The sequence below is a fragment of the Falco punctatus genome, assembly GCF_963210335.1.
Source record: "Falco punctatus genome assembly, chromosome: 5".
NCBI lineage: Eukaryota > Metazoa > Chordata > Aves > Falconiformes > Falconidae > Falco > Falco punctatus.
Window position 1 is genome coordinate 48,154,149 of NC_137584.1, and position 16,787 is coordinate 48,170,935.

Consider the following 16,787-nt stretch of genomic DNA (forward strand, 5'->3'; position numbering starts at 1 on the left):
GTTTGCCTTGTTATGTTGAAATAATGACAGAAATGCCATGCCTGATTTGCAGAGTGTAACAAACTTACCCTTCTCTTACAGCTGCGGAGATCTCCAAGTGTTTGTGTGTCATAAAGAACATCAAGTGAGGGCTGCTAAGGGGAAAGGATAGGACCGGTTCCATAGGATTTGCTCGTACCCTAAATATTCTGCCAGACACTGGACAGTAATAGGGAAAAGTGAACTTAAGTAGTATAGAGGCATTTCTATTTATCAGATTCCTTCCTTTGAAAACTTTTGAGTCATCAGATGATTTGGTCAGTAACCTCTGATAAATGTTTCCCTTTTTCTTGTAACTGTTGTACATTCATTGGCACTGGAAAATGCGATGAAATCCATCTGATGGATCTCACTTTTCATACACTTTAGATTTGGGCTGTATGAGGACCAGTGCATTCCACCTCATAACTTTTCACAGCAATTGTGTCCCATAAATTCTGGTAGGCCCAGCTTTCCCCTTTGTCAGATAGAAGAATCAAAACCCCCTTGATTTTGGTTCTGATTCCAGATTTGACCTTTGAGGGAGCTCACCTTGGATTCACATGACTTTGGATGATGTGTGTGGGATTTTTAATACAGTGTTAAGTGTAAATATATTAGAGAATTACTAAAATAAAGGTTGAATTGTTTTTACCTAACTGTTTTAAAAGGATCCACAGAGGAAACATTCCTGTTTTGCAGGTTTAGCTATGTCCCCTTGATACGCACTTCCTAGGCATATTTGCATGTGCATATGTATGCTCAGTATGTCACACTGAGAAATGCCTACAGCTTGAAAATCAGCAAGTCAATCCAAAATCTCAGCTTTGGTGCTGCCCTGTGTTGTCATGACTCTGATTGAAGGAAAAACATCAACAAAGAGCAGGCTAGAGAGATGGCAATGCTGTAGCCCTAGCAAACTCAGTCTTCTACTGTGTAATGTGTAGAGCTTACAGCAGTAATGTATTCATGGATTACTAGGTCCTAAGGGACCACTGTGATCGTTTAGTCAGACCTGCTATGTAATGCAGCCATAGGTCTTCTCTAAATTAATTTCTGAATGAATTTGAGCGTACTGTTTGGAGAAGGCTTGCCTTGCTGGAGAATCCAGCTTCAACCTCAGATTTTTCTAACTGCTTAGGTTATCCTCAGTTTTCAAAATGCATTTATAGTATCTGGTCTTAATTCTTCCAGGTTAAACGTTCAGCCATAATATAGTATTAATTTATCTGCCAAAATAAAAAAATGGCACCAAACCCTCTGTTATTAAACTCCCATTTCCCAGGGGTGAAAGTGATGTTTATTTACTTATTTTCTCTGGATGCACAACTAGCCTAAGAACTTATTCAGAAATCTAGCTTATAACTAGATTATTTTAATAATGCTGTGACCCCTTGAACAGGCAAATCAGTGCAGCTCAGAGGACAGTGGATTTTAACGTGGGGCAGAAATGAAAGGCTAGTGGGGATGGAGGGGAGAGGCCCTTCTGAAGCCAGCTTCACTGCCAAAGGCAAAAAGGCAATGTCGTCATATTGCTAGGGACTGGGATCAAGCCTCCTCTGCTGTCCTCCAGAAGTAATTTGTCTTCTTACACTCAGGATTGTCATCGTCAAAGATAAAGTTTGTTTTCTTGATGCAGGTTTCATACCTTAGATGTTACACTATCTACAAGACTGAACATGCTCAAACTCGGACCCTTTAAACTATTTTAAGTTATTCAGAAGTGTCTTAGTTTCCGATTTGCAGGTAGATTCAAGAAAATCCAGTTTAAATTTGAGAAGTTTATTCACTAAGCATGTTGTTTGAAGACAAAAGTTTCTGCAAATCTCTTCAACAAATACAAAGATTTCTTAGCTGGTTGTTATGAGACAGGTGGTTCAATTTAATAAAGAAACACAAAAGCCGATTTAACTAAGATGGAATTAATTTTTCTACATGCTTTAACATTTTAATAGTCTGAGTTTACTCATAGAATCACCGAATGGTTTGTGTTGGAATGGACCTTTGAAGAAGCCTACTCCAACCCCCTGCCATGGGCAGGGACACCTTTCACTAGATCAGGTTACTCAAACCCCATCCAATCTGACCTTGAACACTTCCATATTGAGGTGTCCTGTGTTAGTTTTTAGGTCCGTGGACGTTTGGTGTGTCCCTATTAGGTGTCTGATTAGAAACTTTTCATTGGCAAATTCCTCATTAACTTTGCCTGTCTTCCAGTTTAGAAGACCTTCCTTTTTTCTCTGTTTTAAAAGAGGGACAGAACTGATGTTCTTTGTCACTGAAGGGTATCTTAATTCGCAAAAGCATTAATACAGGAGAACTCAAATGGGAGATCCAGAACTTACTTTCTCCTTATGGTTTTCTGTCCCTCTGAACTGCAAAGGTTGTACTCTGCTGTTTTATGAGACCTATGGAAAGAACTCAGTGGAGCAGAGCGGTTTGCCTCGATATGCCCTGTTTGCAGAAGACAGTATAGTTCAGTCTGTTCCAGAGCATCCCAAGAAAGAAAACGTGTTCTGTCTCAGCAATTCTTTTGGAGATGTCTACCTATTTCAGGTAACAGTATGCATACATAACTTTGTTGTTGTTTCCATTTTAGGATGCGTTTGCGCACATGCATGTATATGATTGTATGTACGTACACATGCACATACACACATCATGCTTGTGCCTTTGACTTACAAATAATAGCATAATTACACTATTAAACTATACTATTACATTATTGATTTAAGTATATGATATACCTTCAGGTATATGGTATTACACCAGTTGGCCCAGTCAGTTATGGTTCAGAAATAAAAAGAACAAAGATCACAAATCTACAAGACACTTTTGGTACCTGGTTGTTACAAGCTTCTAGAAAACCAGCTTTATTATCATTTTTTTTCACATCTATTATCATTCTACCCTTACAGAATGGTGCGCTCAACCCTGAACCTGCTGGCTTCAAAGACAGTTAGCTTGAGCAAGATGCTGAAAAAAGAAGGCTAAAAATAATATAAAGGTCTTGGCTGCTTAACTGCACTGGTGGAAATGTTAATAAAGAACAGTAATACGTGGCAGTAACCTGCATAGAAACTTCTTGATTCATAGGCACACTTGTAAATATCTCCAGAGTGACTTTGTGCAGATGTATTCACTTTACCTGTCTGTCCTCTGTCCACTAACTTCTAATTTTTTAAGTAAGCAAACACCTCAGACCTTACTTGTAAAATCTCTATTGCCATGTTACCTGCAGACGAGGTGGTTTATCTTTGAAATCTGGTGGGTTTTACCTTAATTGAAGGGTTGAAGGACACAAGTCACACGTTTCCCACAGCTCATGGGACTCTGTTCTGCTCCTGGAGCCCTCACATCTTGCAGGTCTAAGAAGCAGAAGCTGAAGGTTGGAGGCAAGTCATGACAGAGTGCAGGAAAAGCTCACACTTCCTTTGTTTACAGAGTTTTAAAGATAAACCCGTATTTCAGTCATTTTAAGATAAAGTGCCTAAGATCACAGTGAACCTGTCAAGCACTTCATGTCCTAGAGCTGCTAATCTTTAGATTTTTTTTTACCGCTCTTCTCTGCTCATAATGTTGCGCCATTGATTTGTTTCACAGGCAACAAGCCAGACGGATCTGGAAAACTGGGTTACTGCCATACATTCAGCCTGCGCTTCCCTCTTTGCGAAGAAGCTTGGGAAAGAGGACACTGTCAGGCTGCTGAAAAACCAAACCAAGAGTCTCTTCCAGAAGATCGACATGGATGGCAAGATGAAAAAGATGGCAGAGTTGCAGCTCTCGATAGTTAGTGATCCAAAAAACAGGAAAGCCATAGAGAATCAGGTACTGGAAACTATTTTTACAGGAACATATTTTTCATTGTTTCTTGCTTTGAGCTCTGCCTGTCTGTGCTTTCTAGGCCTGAGAGTAATTGTGATGGGGATAGCTGGCACGGTAGTTATAATTATTGCCAGGTTTCTACAGCAATCCAGAGCAGTGCAGGAGGTAGGTGCCTCAAAGCTGAGGATCAGACCGATCTGGTTTATGAGCACAAAGCTATTTCTTTTCTTTTCTGGAAAAAATGTAATTAATTTTCACTGGTTTATGATATACTTAGCTGTTAATAATACTTACCCGTTTCGTGGCATACCAGAGAACATACAGCATGTTCTGTGAATTCATTTAATTTATTGGTGAATTGCAGTAGAGATTTAAGAATAGGTACTTAGCAATACTGTTCTACACCATAAGGCAGGATGTGAAGAGTATTTTATCCAAAGAAAACCGGAGGAAGGACTGAGGCAGACTAAACCATGTGCTTCAGTTGAAATTTAGCCCTGACTAGAAGGCCAGGATCCACTGGGCTTCTTAAAAAGCCCTGTAGGAGTCTAAATGAGAACAAGGAAGTCAAGGCTGGAGTTCTCCCTCCTAGGTGAAAAAGCACTGCTGTGAGTACCGCTGGCAGCCACCGGAACATTATACCAGTATCAATTCAAAGGAAAGGGGGACACACAGTCACTAACAGCACTTCTTGTAACACTGTCCGGTTACATGCTGGGAATTTTTTATCTCAATATCTCAGTATAAGCCCAGGCCCATCACTGCTTATCTTGGGAGAGCTAACAGACTAAAGGCAAGATCTTTGCCCATGGCTGGAGCAGACCATCTGTTTGCATCCAGACTTGTGTCTAGATGAATTTTGTTGCAGCAAGAAATGAGCTGAGTCATCAGTTGCCTCCCCCTGCAAATCCAAGTATGTCTTCTGAACACCTGATGCGTTATGCTGATCGCAGTTTCATGTTATGGTGGTAGGAATGCCTGAATCTTGGCTAAAGCAGCATCTTAGTGCTGAGGAAGATTCACCACTAAGATTTGTTTTAAAACAGGAACTGGAACAGCTCCCCCAGAATTCAGTGTTCGGGAGATTTTAGCCAAGCCATGCCTGAGACAAGAGGTCAGGGCAGATTGATAAGCAGATACAACTGTTCCTCAGTGAAAATGGTCACCCTGTTGTCTTGTATATTGGTGCATAGACATCAGGCCTTACTCTGCTCTCACATCTAGCACATGAACCAGGAATCGTTCCAGTGATACCTTATGGAAGTACATCGTGAGGTGTTGACATCTTGCCAGTGTCCCCAGTTTTGCGGGCAGCAACTGGCAAAAGATGCTTTAATTAGACATGCTCTGTGTTCAGGCAAAGACCTCACTACCCAGGGCTTCTCGTGTACTAAACTTGCCTAGTAGTTCAGCCTAATAGGTCTGTGGACTGAGGTTGCTGTATCTTTTATTTCATTAGGCCATTAACAGAAGACATCTGGTAATGTTGACTGGTATTTGAGAGCGCATCCTTACCTGCCTTTCCAGTCAGGGTAGCTGTGGCTCTGTCATTACTTTAGACTGCACATTATGGCCTCTGGAATAGCAACTGAAGTGTATTTCCTTTGATCCAATACAGCAATAATTATGTTTCTTTGGTTAGTGGAACAATTTTAGTTTTAGGAATTTGATGCTTATAATATTTTAAATTCTTACTATATTGGCTTGAACTTGATGAAGGGCAGACTGACTGGTACTGACAACACTTCAGTCAGAAGCTGTATGAGCAGAGTTCAAAAAGTATGCAGGTTTGTGTAGGGGTTTGTGGTGCAGATGTTCATAAGCCCTTTGAGTGCTCAGATGTTTATAATTTATTTCCAGGTCACTTTATTTCATTGTCCACAGCCTAGTGAGGTGAACGGCAGAAAAACATTAAGCATCTTTTTATTGCAGTAGGTTTTGAGACCTAGAAGAATATACAGCTTTCTAGAGATGTCGAGTGCTTGACACACGATGCACTGAGGAAACATCCTGATGTATATTAACTCAATTTACCCCTTCCCTCCTTAGATATTGATGCTAGTAGTTTATTTAGGGTCAGCTGAAGACTATTAATGATGCTGTCTTATACCTGCTAATTAGATGTTCTGTCGTTGAATGACTGCCATTGCTTTCCAGCTGAGTCCCTGGAAGAAGTTGGCTGCATTCTGCTGGAACTGAAATCCACTAGGGCTGTTAGAAGATTTATTCCTGTTAATCTTCTGTCTATGAATGTCTCAAAACACTGAATGAGGGCAAACCAGTGAGACAAAGAGTGAGATGGATCATGTGCAAACATCCACTAGTTAGGAAACAATAGATTTATAATGAGGCTTTTCTCCAGTCTTGATCCCTTTGATCTCTATGAAATCTCTCCTTACAGTCGCTGAAGGTTTGTTAGCAAAGTCGCTTCAGAGAAAAGTCAATAGATAACTGGGGTTCCTAATCTTTTGATTTGATGTCTCAGAGATGGGCTTTTGCAAAGAAAAAATAATCTTGTTCTAATTAGTAACTGAGAATTCTTACTATACTTAGTAAGCTAACAATTTTAAAAAAACAGTATTCCTGAGGGAGAAGTCTGTGTGTATGTGGCTCAGTTGTTTAGTAACTGTGGTTGGTTCGTTGTCTTTTTCCCACTTTGAGTAACAAGAGGAATACAAATTCTGGGTTTGGTTTTGTGTAAATTTGGTGGCGTTTTCAATCATGTGGCAGTTATGATTGATTCCTCGGTGCTGAAGTATATTGTATTGGTAATACTGTAGTTTATAAGTATGCCCTACATCCCATCCTGGAAAACTTCACTGGTGATATATTTTGGGAAGTCAGTGGAAATAGTGTGATTGACTTTGGAAGGACCACGGTGCTTTTTTATGTAGAAAGATGAGGCACAGTCTTAATTTATTCTCACTGGGGAATTATCTTGGAAACCGATTTCTATATCCTTTCTCCTTTTCTTTCCTCTTCCTCAGAAAAGCAACCACCCAACCTCAACTTTCTATTTTGTTTCACATCTGTGTTGATTTAAAACCAATAATTCTCTGCTGAAGACATATTTCACAGAGTTTTGCGAGCAAGCAAAAGCTTTTCTTGTTTCACAGTTACCGTCACCTGAAAGGCAGTTGCTGTAAGGAAACCTGGACTTCTAAAATTGCTATAGGTATTTTAATTTACATACATGTTTCTTTTTTGTGTCCAGCAAAGGGACTGGAGAAGTTCATCTCATACTATCTTTTATATGTGGGGGATTTGCAGGCTAGCAATTGATAAAGCTAGTACTGAACAGAAGCGCAGATAAAAAAATGACAAGGGAAATGTTGGTTTTCTTGTGAAATGATTGTTGTAGAGACTTGATGCCTTTGAACTGGTTGAGAAATATCTTCAGCCTTGCAGCCTAGGTCAGGGATTCTCTCTACCTGGATTTACTTGTCCAATAATAGTAATAGGCTTAGTAACTGTTTAAGAGAAAATGGCAGCGCTTCACATTGATATCGTTGGGCAGTTTAGAAGAGATCAATTGAAGCATCTGCAAGAGCGATGTACATACAGCAGCCAGTCCCAGTAGGCCACTGGCAGTGTGGCTGGAAATCCCGAGTCTGCACATACTACCTATAGCCATATGCGTTTATATTACTATATGCAACAAATATGTTGTGGGTGGTGGTTTCCCCCCAGGGTGTAACTTCTCCCCTAAACTGAAGAGAATTAGGATGAAAGGTAGCAAGTTTGAAAATCCCCTAATGCCGAGATTAATTTCAAAGCCCGTATTTAAAAAACTAGTTTTCCTAGCTGTTTAATCTGCTACAGAAATCACAGTGTTCCCTGTGACTATGGAGCCCTGTCTAACTGCTACTGAACTTAGTGAAAGGCATTATTAGCATTTATTCAGAGCTCTGTTAACAAAATGTTGCACCTTAAGTAAAAACTGGGGCTGTCTGTGCCTGTGGGACTGGTTTTAATGGGATGGAAAATCTACCTCAGTGAGGGCACTGCAGCTCTGGGTGTATTTAATGTACTTGTTACATAAATCTATTCTGTTGTCTCAATTTAGAACAATAATATGAATAATAGTTGCTTAAAAGCATTCTGGGTTTTTCTCTTCAAATTTTAGTATGTTGGTATAATGTTTTCCAAGCTATTCAGACATTTCTGACGTGATTCATGTTTTCTGTGCACATGATACTTAACTTACTTATCAGATGGGTTATGAACATAGGTATTTACTTGCAGGCACTGAAATGATGAGGCATTAATGAGAAGAACAGGCACATGCTGGGAGCTATTTTTTATGGAAGTTTTTGTATGTGTCCTACAACTAAAAGTAGTTTATCTGTTGCCATGAAAAAAAAGGGGGGGGGATCAGTAAGGTGGTGGTCTGTTTACTCTGGGTAGTCATTAAATCCATTAGTGCCTTTCATTCCCTTCCCTGTAGTGGTCTCTGGCTTTTTATACAGAGTTCATTACATTGCTTTGTTTAAAATGTACCTGATTCTTTCTCTTTTCTCTCACATGTATAGGAAGATGATTGGAATAATTTGGGGAATTTTATTCTTTGGGCTTCCCAAAGCCCAAATTTCATGTCTTAGTTTTCTATAATGCATCTGATGAAATATTGGCTGACATTCAGATAAAACCTGACAATAATAACACTGACAGAGAATCTATTCAGGGAACTTTGCTAGCACTTACCAGTTTTCCTGCATACAGATTCAATTTGAATTGCAATACAAAGTTAGTTTTCTTTCTTCCATACCTTCCTAAATTAAAAAAGACATTACCTAAACTTGTTAGAACAGGTCTTCATTTTGGGTGGTCTTTGAACTGGCTAGAGCAGAGCTCTGTTTTCTGAGAGCTTCAGTATGATTTCTTTACAGGTGTCACTCGTCAGTGTAGGATGGTCCCTCCCTACCCCACTAGCAAAATCCTTCTCTTTAGTAGTAGTAGACTGTCACTAAGGAATGAGGTGAGTAGGCAGTCAGAAAGTTAGGGAAGGTCACGTCCATTTCCCTCAATGCTGTAATTACTGTTTTGCAGGTGAGTGAATTTCTGTCTTTGTTTCACAAAGTAAAAATGAATAAACTGTTACTGAATGTGGAATTGCATAGCATTATTTCATACAACAAAGCTGGTGGGGGAGTGTGTACAGAAAGGGCTGGTTTTCTGATTTTTGGGGAGGGCCAGCTGGGGACTAGAGATTCAGTGGCTTTCTTAATTACATCCCTAGCTGTAGATGTACATGTGGTACTGCAAGTTTTAATCAGATTATTGACAAGAACGTAAATTGGGTACACGTGTGTGTACTTTTGTGCTATCACTGGTATTGGGAATAAGATTTCCTCTGTCTGTTTTGGTTAGAAATTACGAAAATTCTGCCCTTCCAAACCAAGCGGAAAGATTGCATTTATTGTAAAAAAGCTGTTGTCTTCTTATTTCAGGAAGTTTTCTTAACCATTTTTAAAGTCACTAGGCAGAATGAAGAACAAAGGGTATTGTTAATTGCACATCATTGTTGATGTACTCTATCACATTCCTTTTTTTATTTCTTTCAACCAAATGTTATGACAGCATCTCTGTAGTGTCCTTTAAAGTAATGGAATTTCTGGGAGAGTGATGGTTTTGCTTTTTAAAGTTCTTTTTAGGAAGTAATGACAATAAAAATCTTTCCCGTGTCCCCAGAAACCAAGTGACTCATTTATCCAGACGGGTACAATATGAATTGTGTCTGAGAACCAGGGACTGGAATGCAGAGTTTGGTGGTGTTTGTAATGTGGTTGAAAAGCTGTTCGTATAGAAAAGTGGCAGAAGTTTCTTTTAAATCCATAGAGTTCCCTGCATCAGCTTGCAGAGACATTTTCCATCTGGGAAGAAGATGTTGCTTAGGGGAAGATTTTGAATTTTTACCGCTATAGATAGTTAATTGTATCAACGAGGAGCTCGTGTTTCTGCATGGTATATTACTAAATCCAATCAGTTTCAGAGGCTTAAGCACTCAGTTTTCTCAGAGTTTGGCCCTCCTCTCTGTGCATCTTTTCTTTTGTGCTGCCTTAAAGAACTGCCAAGTGGAAAACTGGTATTTTGTTGTCAGGTGAGCTGTCCAGGAAGTTTCTTCCATCCTTCCTCTAGGTCCTTTTGAAGTATTGCTACCTTGAGTTCATATGGTGTCATTTCTGGCACTGCTTTCACCATTCACATACTGGTTTGGATTTTATTATGTGGAACTCTTCTTACTTGGTACAGAACAGATTTTTGAAAATGAGACAGTCCTTCCCCAGCCCTGCAAAAGACACTGTTTGGACTGTAGTATAAGAAGGATAAGGAGCCGGTGACTTTCCCTGAGCCACACTGTTGGCACTGCCTTCACTGGGACGGTCAGGGCCCTCCCTTTTACAGTCTGAAAACCTCAAGCATGTTCGAATGGAGGTAGAGGTGCCACTAGAAATGTCACCTGCAGAGAGAACTGTATAGCATATAGGAACTGTGGATCCCCATGTCACCTGCTGGAAACCACTGCCTTTCCAAAGCTTTTTCTGTAGAGTTTACCTATAGAGAACCTAGCAGGGTTATTGAATTAACAGAGACCTGCTTTCAACCATCTTCCTTTAGCTCATCTGTTTGTGTGATTTCAAATGTAATTAATTTATGATTGTTTCTTAGTGGCTGAATAGATTTTTCACTACATTGCGAGGAGAATTGACTATTTATGTTCTGAAAATGATCATTACTGCTAAAGTACTGCCAGAAGTACCACACTGATGTTCCTTTGTATGTTAACTCTTAAAAACTCATTCCTGAACTCACTCATGCAAAAGCTCGTCCCCTCATGTAGCACTCCCCACACAGTTACTTTCTTGTCCCTGTGCCTTGTTCCTTGCATGAGTTCCCCTGGTGGCCTGGGCTGAATAATTCATGCCCCTAACTCTTAAGGCTTCCCGCATTTTACTCCTTTCTATCCCTTTGCCACAGCCTCCTTTTTCTCTCTGACTTACAGGGATCCTATTAGGCCAAATAAATTTACTGGGGTGGCCCCTCTTTGCCTTTCTCGCAGTCATGCTGCCACTAAACCTAGAAATCCTTGCCGAACATTTGCCTGTACTGAGAATGACATCCTCCCTTTCCTCTAGGAACAGCTTGAGATGCTTTTCCTAGAAATTGACATGGAGGTTTTGAAGCAGTGTCTGAAAGAGGATGGTTTGGGATGCCCTGGGTGCTGCAGCTGACGGTGCAGGCAAGCGCAGCAGTGGAGCAGGTCACACGAGGAGTGTTTCACAAGTGCTCGCAGGTTTTGGCACAGCTCGAACAATGGGCCTTATCTCCTGCAGACTGGCTTTGTGCTGCTGGTAGCCTTTGTCACCCATTCCATTCTCACGGCTGTCTGGTGCATCTGCTTTTTCCTGCTTGCTTTCGAGCAGATTTCAAAAGGGCTGTTTTGTCTGTGCATGATGAAGTTAAGTCCTTGAGCCGTCTTTTGGGCGGTCCTCCCACGTGGGGCAGAGATTTGCCTTACACAATAGCAGAATAAGGAGTGCAGCAGTTAGTCTGCAGGCTGTAAATTAACTTCATGGACCAGGTCATACTGTGCTTTGAAGTTGTTGCTTCTTTATTTGTGTGCTTCCCCTGTTTAGTCTTCAACAATATAAATCTTTAGAAAGAATTATCATAGTTTAAAAGGCTTAGACAAATAGCAGCTGGTATTGGTTCGTGGTCTTCGATTGGTTCCAGACATCCCTGGTTTTGATAAGACTACAAGACAATCCCAGAAATTCCCTGCCTACAGCTTTTGCTAATGCCATTAAATGTAACATCACGATTACCAATGCTTTTGGAGCTGATTAGCTAGCATCCTGCATGACTGATAAACACCTTAATTTAATTATTTCTTCTGAATGTCCTCATGTTGTACCCCACTCCCCCTTCTTAGGTAATCTTTATTTTAAAATAAAACTTAGTACAAAAGTTTAATGGGGATTTCGGAGAAGGGCTCAGAAATACAAGGGTGCCAGTGTTCAGCTCATGCTCAATGGAGACAGAGTGCTCCACTTCAGCAGCGCCCAAAACAAGCCTTGCTCTGTTCCTGAGCTATTCAAAGTTGGATTGGCTTTGTACCCACGGAGGTGTCATCCCACAGGAAAAGACTTCACCTGAGCTTGTAGCTTTTGGCTTTGTGAAAAGCTGACAACCATGTTTTCGTTCTAGTTCGATGTTGACACAGTGAAAGAGCTTGTCACAAAACCTCCTATTGGAGTCGTCCCATGCGTAAAGTACTGGCAAGCAGAAGAACGATCTGTGAGCAGTGTCTGAGAGCACAGAAGGAAGCAAAATAAAGGGCAATGATTGAATAAACCCAAGAAAAAATGACAGTTCTTTATGGGGGCGCAAAGGATGCATTTATGAATGTCTGTGGTGAGGGATTAGATCAAGCATCTTTGTTATGTGTATGTCTCTGTCCTTTTCCTCTGGACTTTTAGGAATTGCTTTCATTACAAGCTTTTGGAATTCTGTCTTTTGCTTTTAATAGTCACTCCCTGAAAGTTTTTGGGTTTTTTTTCAGTGTAGTGTAAATTACAATTTTGCATTCACAGTATATTGTCTTCCCTTTCTTCGCCCTACCTGCCAGATAAGTATTTGGCTTCCAAAAGTATTGCCATAAGTGACACCGCAGTCTGTGAGCACATGCGTAGGGAAGCCAGACTAGGTAAGGTCTCTATCAGCTGTGGTACGAGTCTTAGCGCTGTTTTGTTAACAGGGCCTTCTTCACCCTTTGCTCACTTCTTCATTGTTGAAAGTAAGAGGCAAGATGCTTGTTCAGTTCTTGTGGTATTTGGCAGCATTATAAGGAAACTGAACTGATTTTGCTTCTAGACGAGCCTGTGGGTCATAGTCTGCCTGAGATTTTTATTATACTTATCAATTTGTTTTCTAAGTCACAAAGGTGCTTGCCCCAACCTTGGCTAATCTCAGTGTAACGAGCTAATGTCCTGTGTGCACAGGGGCGTGTGGGGTGTGCCGGTGAAAGGTATGAAGTCAACATGTGTTGGAGAAAACGTGATGAGCTTTCTCCACAGCCCTAAACCACTTGCTGGACAACCAACATGGTGTGATTGGAGCTGACACTGGAAGATCAGTGTTGTCAGGGGATTTTAACAACCTTCAGTAGTACATGAACTTGGTATACATTAACTTAATGAACATGCCTTTTCTGCCTTCCCATGTGTGAATGTGCCTACTCTGTTAAACACAGCCGCCTTTTTATTTGTACTGTTGATCAGTATCAAGGTATATTGTACACTGTGAAGCAGATTTTAGCTGCAGCTACCAATCTGTAAGTTGGGGAAGTAAGAAGCAAAATTTGACTTTTGTGCAGTGCATAAGAATCATAAGTGTCTGCGTAGATGAGTGTGTATCTACTTGTACCAATACTTGACGTCTGTCATCTAAGCCTTGATTCAGAACTTTGTCTAGGAAATATTTGAGACTTCACTTCCCTAATTGTACATTGAAACTGGATTAAGTGGTCTGTTAGATCGCATATGCCTCTGTTAGAAATGTTTAAAAAATGTAAAAAAAGGGTAGGTATACATTCTTGCTTTTGATCCAGTGGTTGGTATTGGGCATATATAGCTCATTTTTGACGTTTGCCTGAGTGTAAGCATGCCTTAGCCTGTTAGTCAGCTAAAGAACTGCACATCCTTGTGTTGCCAATATTGTCTGCTCTTTACAGATAGAGAGGCCATAGGACAATAGTAAAGAATGAGCAGGACCTATCAGAGTTACTACCAAGCTTTGCACAGTGCCTTTGCTTTTACAGTGCATTAATGTAGCTATGCTGCTTTGCTTTCAGCCAGCCAGCTATCCAATCTAAGCTCGTAAAAATGAAGGAAACAAAACTAATCTCCAAAAAGGAGAGAAAGAAGGGAGGCGGGGTGCAGGGGGGAAGCGCCTTTGTGAACCACAGGGTTGTGTTTTTATGTAACTGCTTTTGTGGCTATCAAACTACCCAAAGTTCACAGTATGTTCATCTTGTCAGTATGCATTTAAGACCACCAGCTTTGTTTTATTTCAAGCCATCTTTTGGGTTGATGTAACACAATATGACTGAATGTGTTTTGGCATGGAATAACTAATCTAATCCATATACTACCAGATGAAAGCAATTTACTGTGGGTTTGGGGAAGAGCTCAAATTTTCAGTGCAGCCTACAAAGACATTTTTCCCCTTTTAATTGTCCCTTTTTATATCTAAACAGATCCAGCAATGGGAACAGAACCTGGAAAAATTTAACATGGACCTTTTCCGAATGCGATGTTACCTAGCCAGTTTGCAAGGTGGGGAGCTCCCAAACCCAAAGAGTCTTTTGGCTGCTGCCAGTCGTCCTTCAAAATTGGCACTGGGGCGGCTCGGCATTTTCTCTGTCTCATCCTTCCATGCACTGGTAAGTCCAAATGCACTTTTCATGGGTGTGTTACACAAAGCCATTGTTAATATTGTACTTAAATGTGGAATTGTGCTGGGGTAGTACATGGCTGCACCCACATGTGTTGCCCGGACAGCCCTCTTCCCTTCTCACACTTTCTGCCTGTTCTGTGACTGCAGATAATTTTTCTTTTACAGAGACAGACTTTTAAACCATGAGGAATATGTCCATAACTTTTTTTTGTCCCCAGAACTGGGTACTTCTGACCCATACTTAAAAAAAGAAACAAACCAAAATATTCCTCCAGAATATATGTAAATGAGTCATTGTGCTGAAATTTTGTCACTGCAATTTCACCTCCACTGAGTTAAGAGTTTAAAGTGTAGAGGAGCTAAGTTGCTTAGAGTGAAAAGAGCCTGACACTGACATTTCTGAAAGTGGTTCGGGTGACTCTGGGTTGAGTTGATCTTTTTTGGAGGTCCAGATGGCTCCATTTTTCAGAAACAGTTTGATACCCTTCTGAAAAGGAAGTATTTTTAGAATAGGCTAAAACTACAAACAATCCAAAATTATAAGTGACTTTTAAAGAACAGTTAGCTGTGTTCACAAAGAAGAATGAGGGAGATCCTGATCCTCAGCTGCTATCACCCTGTTGGCTCAAAGGGAAGTAGGGCAGTAGCAGGTGCACCTCTGCTCTTTAACCGTGGCAGGGCTGTGAGGCTGATTGTGGCAGGGAGGGGTGGGCGACGTTTTCTGCATGAGAAGTCAGTCTGAATAGTAGTCCTGAAAGTCTTGTCAGGGAATGTTTCTCTCTGCCACTGCTTTTACCAGTGTGGTTTGTGTTGTTGCTTGTTAATAACTCAATGCCATAGCACGTTTATCTCCTACGTTTGGCAATGTTGAGAGTCTTTCTTACAGTAGCAATTTCATATCTGAATGATAGCTTATCATTCTTCTTCCAAGCCTTCTCATTAACTTATTTTTTTGTACAAAGCAATGTCTTCTCAGTTCCTCCCTTCCAATGAGCTTCTAATTTTGCCCCATGATGAAAAAATTACAGTCACACCACTGGAATACCAAAACAGGCATCACCACTGAAAGTTTAAAACATTGTCCTTGCACCTTGGCATATTAGATTGGGGTGAACTGAAGTAACTCTCCTTGATGCCTCAAGCTGAAATAACTGTCAATATTTTGCTGTTAGGAAAGTGATATAGGAAAGCCTGTCTCTGTGTTTAAATAGATCTGCTCCAGGGATGAAGCTGCTCTCAGGAAACGTACCCTATCTCTGTCACAAAGGGTCCGAAATAAGAAGGGTTTATTTTCTTCGCTAAAAGGACTGGACACATTGGCAAGAAAAGGAAAAGAAAAGCGACCTTCCATAACTCAGGTAGATCTTATTACTGGGGACAGCATAGAGTGGCTTGCTTCTGCTGGGGCTCATCCTGTGAGGTGCTCTTGATGCACGGGGTGGGAGACATCTGTCCATCAAACCTGTGTTTGCAGTTTCAGTAGACATGGCAGACTTGCAATGGGAGAGTCACTTGTGAAGAGTATATATTGAATTTGGGGTTTCTTTGTGATAAATAAGATTGGTGAATGAGGTTTTGACCCAGCGGGTTGGTTTATTATCACCAGCTCAAAACTGTCAGTTACCATTTGTAATAAAACTTGTCCTCTGGCACATTGCAAACTGCTTGGAAGTAGAGTTTCTTTGGAGATAGCCTGTACGCACAGTCCTTAACACAGTGTGTGCTGGCTTCTGGCTGGAGCTCTGAAGTGCTATTGCAATTGAAATAGTAACACAGGTGAGTCTTCAAGGGAGAAAGAGGAGAGACTGCTGCAAAGACAGCTATCTTTGGCATAGCCCCTCAAAGCAACATGTGCTGCTTGGAAGTACATTTTAGCCAAGCCAACAGAAGATTGTTCTCATGCAGGAGACCAGCTTAGGTGTAGACAGCTGACGAATAAAGCCGTGCCAGTTTACACCAGCTGAAGGCTTGGCACAGGTTTGATGTGCTGGGGCAGGCTGGCCCTGGGGAGGGGGGCTGTGCTGATGTGTGCCCCCGCTGAAGGGCTGCATTGCTGAAAAACTACAGCATCTCACTGGGTCTTTTTCTCTTTGTGAAACTAATGGCCCGTGCACACAACTAGTGTAAACCCCACGCTTCAGGAGCCTGTATTTTCCTCAGTAAAAGCACAGCTAAATGTGAAACAAAAGTTTGCTGCCTTCTCCCTGAAAAAAAAAGGTCAGTAACCGCAGAAACAGAGATACTTCTTTGATGGTGAGGCAGAAGGTGTAAAGATGCACCCACACTCATGACATTACTATTTTTACTAGAGTCTGCCATGTCTGCTGTTTCTTCTGCAAAGCAGTATTTTGTGCATTGTTTATCAAGTGACTTTGTTCCTATCGTCCCCTGGTATTTTGATTTTATTAGTCAAAAATATATGATCAGCACTTGAAAATCGGCTGTTCTTGATTTATGGTAATCTGCTTGTGGAATATTTAAACAAG

General features: G+C 40.9%; 1 protein-coding gene across 6 annotated transcripts in view; it reads left to right on the plus strand.

Annotated features, from left to right (window-relative positions):
* TIAM2 (TIAM Rac1 associated GEF 2) overlaps positions 1 to 16,787 on the plus strand; it is a 174,637-nt gene that overhangs the window by 95,202 nt on the left and 62,648 nt on the right. For all 6 annotated transcript variants that reach the window (XM_080389784.1, XM_080389779.1, XM_080389783.1 and 3 more), the window contains 4 exons: positions 2,402 to 2,574; positions 3,622 to 3,846; positions 14,102 to 14,287; positions 15,513 to 15,659. In XM_080389784.1, coding sequence (XP_080245910.1) covers positions 2,402 to 2,574; positions 3,622 to 3,846; positions 14,102 to 14,287; positions 15,513 to 15,659 — 731 coding nt within the window. The remainder of the gene's footprint in view (positions 1 to 2,401; positions 2,575 to 3,621; positions 3,847 to 14,101; positions 14,288 to 15,512; positions 15,660 to 16,787) is intronic.